Genomic DNA, 2862 nt, shown 5'->3' on the forward strand with positions numbered 1-2862 from the left:
TTTCTGCCGGTGCGCCGGCGCCTAGCATCGCCCTTTTTGCAATGGCGTAGTTGCTGGCCAGGACCCAGGAGGACATGTGCGCCGTGAACATGCCGGTAACCGGTGGTGTTCATACAATAAAACAAAATCTTGGCCTCCAGCTGTGGGCTCAAGGGGTTATGGAACATGTTATTCGCATAACTATTTTATTTGAGTTTGTGACTTCGGTCATTAGCACATGTTTGATTCTTAACACGGAGAAGAGTTCATTTCAACTTCAATCTTGAGGCAAGACAGACTAACTAGCAACAAATATTTGACGATTTACTCTTGCAAAAAAGCAGTACGAAATGCCAAGATCGTGATATCCAAAGCACCACGAACTAATCGGACTATCTTCTCATCCTCTCAAGAGTCAAGACTCAACAAACCAAAAACTCTCACGCTGAAGACAGAGATTCTTCCGCCGCGAGCATATCCAAGAGCATTCCATGAGCAGTACCACCAGCAGCATCAACGGCGGCCGCACCGGCGATACCACCAGCAGCAGCAGCGTCCGCGCCCGGCGAGCCGCGGCTGTGGAGCCACCACAGCAGGTTGGTCAGCGTGTTGCCGTCGTCGTGCGACGCCAGCGCCCTCGTCTTGGCCAGCGCCGACTCCTTGTCGTAGACCCCCTCCAAGGCGTACACGAACCCCTTCCACCCGTCGCCGACGCCGTCCCTGGCCAACGCCGGCGCGGTCCAGCTCACCAGCTCCTTGACGAACCCGGCGTCCGGGAAGAGGGCCTCGCTGATGGGCACGATCGGCAGGAGCTGGATGCCCAGCCTGCACTCCTTCCACTCCGGCGGCGCGAACCAGAGGCCGCTGTCCCTCTTGTTGGCCCACACGACGCCGACGAGGCGGTTGTTGCCGGTGAAGTCGTCCTCGTAGATCGCGTCGCCCTCCCGGATGTGCCACCATGTCTGCGCCGCCAGCATCTCGAGAGCGGTGAGCGTCGCCGCGGTGGAGACGAGTGGCTTGTCCCCGTAGCTGAGCCCGAGGAGCGCGGCGGAGTAGTAGGCGTTGACGGCCTCGCTGGTGCTCTCCTGGTTGCGCCCGTCGCCGAACTCCGTCAGGCCTCCGGCCCAGGAATGCAGCTTCCAGAGATCGAACGTCCTCAGCCTGGTGTAGCTCGCGCCGGCTCCTCGCGACAGTGTCATGAAATCGGCGACCATGGAGCAGGCCTGCGGCATGTACTCGCGCCCCCAGGCCGGGTCGATCTTGGCGAGCACAGCAATGGCGTACACGAAGTAGCCCAGGTGGTAGTGGTGGTCGTTGTAGATCCCGAAGCCGAAGTCGGCGCCGGTGTCCATCATTCCCTGCCGGGTGACGAGGCCGCCCCACTTGGGATCGTACAGGAAGCCATTGCCCTCGAAGCTGCCGTCCAGCCAGGGCGTGACGGTGGCATTCAGGAACCGGTGCACCGCCGGGATGACGTCGGGGCACCCGACCTCCTCGGCGATCAACGCCAGCCTCGCCGCCCTGGCGACCGCCTTGCCGTAGAAGTAGGACGAGGTGGTCGTGATGCGGCTGGAGGCGAGGTCATCCACGTCCTTGCGCAGCGCGGCCACGATCTCGGGCACGCCGTCCTCGCTGATGCCCCGGGTGGAATGCCAGGTAGGGAACACCGGGTCGGTCCTCAGAGCCCAGGCATCGCCGACGACGCCGACCAGGTCGCCGTCGATGCTGCGGTACCTGAAGTCCTCGAGCACCCGGACGCGGCTGTCCTTGGAGAGCAGCCGGAGGTGGAGCGGGTGGGCGAGCATGAGCAGGTCCCCCGACCCCTGCGTGCACCAGGCGTAGTCGACGGAGAAGGGGCGGTCCACCGCGGCCACCCCGGCCGTCGGGTAGCGGCCGCTGTACCGGTCGAGGACGGCCTCCATGGCCGCGTGGGGCAGGAACGCGACGCGGATGACGCCGAGGAAGCCGGGCGCCGCCAGCTGCGTGATGCTGGACATGGACAGGCGGATCGGCGCGGAGGCGTAGAGGAGGAAGGTCTGGCCGCTGTTCATCCGGAGGCGCCACCTGGTGAGCGAGGCGTCGCGGGGCGCGGCCTCGAGGAAGGCGTGGACGGAGGCGATGGAGATGTCGACGGGGCAGCGGGCGAACATGGTGGAGACGGTGACGAAGGGGCTGCCGCGGACGAGGAACGCGCGCAGCGACCGGGAGAAGTCGAGGGTCACGGAGAGGTCGTCGAAGCCGGCGATGATGTGGCGCCATCCGGCCCCGGCGGCCGCGGCGGCGTCGGACGGGGAGGAGACGGTGAGGTCGGCGACGAAGGCCTGGGCGTGGAAGGACGGGGAGTGGACGCTCTTGGGGTAGCACACCTTGAGCCCCGCGGCGGCGGACTTGACCAGGTAGGGGTGGATGTACTCGGGCTGGTCCCCGTCGTTGAGCGCGAAGTTCTGGAAGAAGGAGCTGGTGGGGAGCGGCGCGGCGAGGAGGTGCGGGGCGAAGAAGCGGGCCGGGTCCGGGAGCACCGCCGACTCCGCCCGCGGGAACACGGAGGCCCCCGGGGACGGCGGCGGCGTGGGGGCGGGGCTGCGCGTGGACTGCCAGAAGAGGAACGCGGCGAGCGCCACCGCGACGTACGTGGCGACCTGCGCCATCTTCCTCCTCTCCATCCTCTCCGGCGCGTGTCGAGGTGGGGCGGCTCCCTCTACCGCGGCTTTTATAGGCGCCGCGCCGCGCCGATCTCCTTCCCCGCGGCGGAGTGCGGGTTGGGCACGGCGGCAGCGGATGGAATGGGGATTCTGCGGGGTTCAGAGATTTTGGTAACGCGGCAGCCTTTTGGTAAACCCCAAAAAGTCGGGGACCGGCTACTGGTCAGTCGCCTGATTTTAT

At 65.4% G+C, this 2862-nt stretch overlaps 1 protein-coding gene across 1 annotated transcript in view; it reads right to left on the reverse strand.

Annotated features, from left to right (window-relative positions):
• Positions 1 to 278: 278 nt before the first annotated feature.
• LOC119278020 overlaps positions 279 to 2862 on the reverse strand; it is a 9830-nt gene continuing 7246 nt past the window's right edge. Inside the window, exon 7 of the mRNA XM_037559368.1 lies at positions 279 to 1895. Coding sequence (XP_037415265.1) covers positions 420 to 1895 — 1476 coding nt within the window. The 3' untranslated portion in view covers positions 279 to 419. The remainder of the gene's footprint in view (positions 1896 to 2862) is intronic.

This window comes from Triticum dicoccoides, chromosome 3B, assembly GCF_002162155.2.
Source record: "Triticum dicoccoides isolate Atlit2015 ecotype Zavitan chromosome 3B, WEW_v2.0, whole genome shotgun sequence".
Lineage (NCBI taxonomy): Eukaryota > Viridiplantae > Streptophyta > Magnoliopsida > Poales > Poaceae > Triticum > Triticum dicoccoides.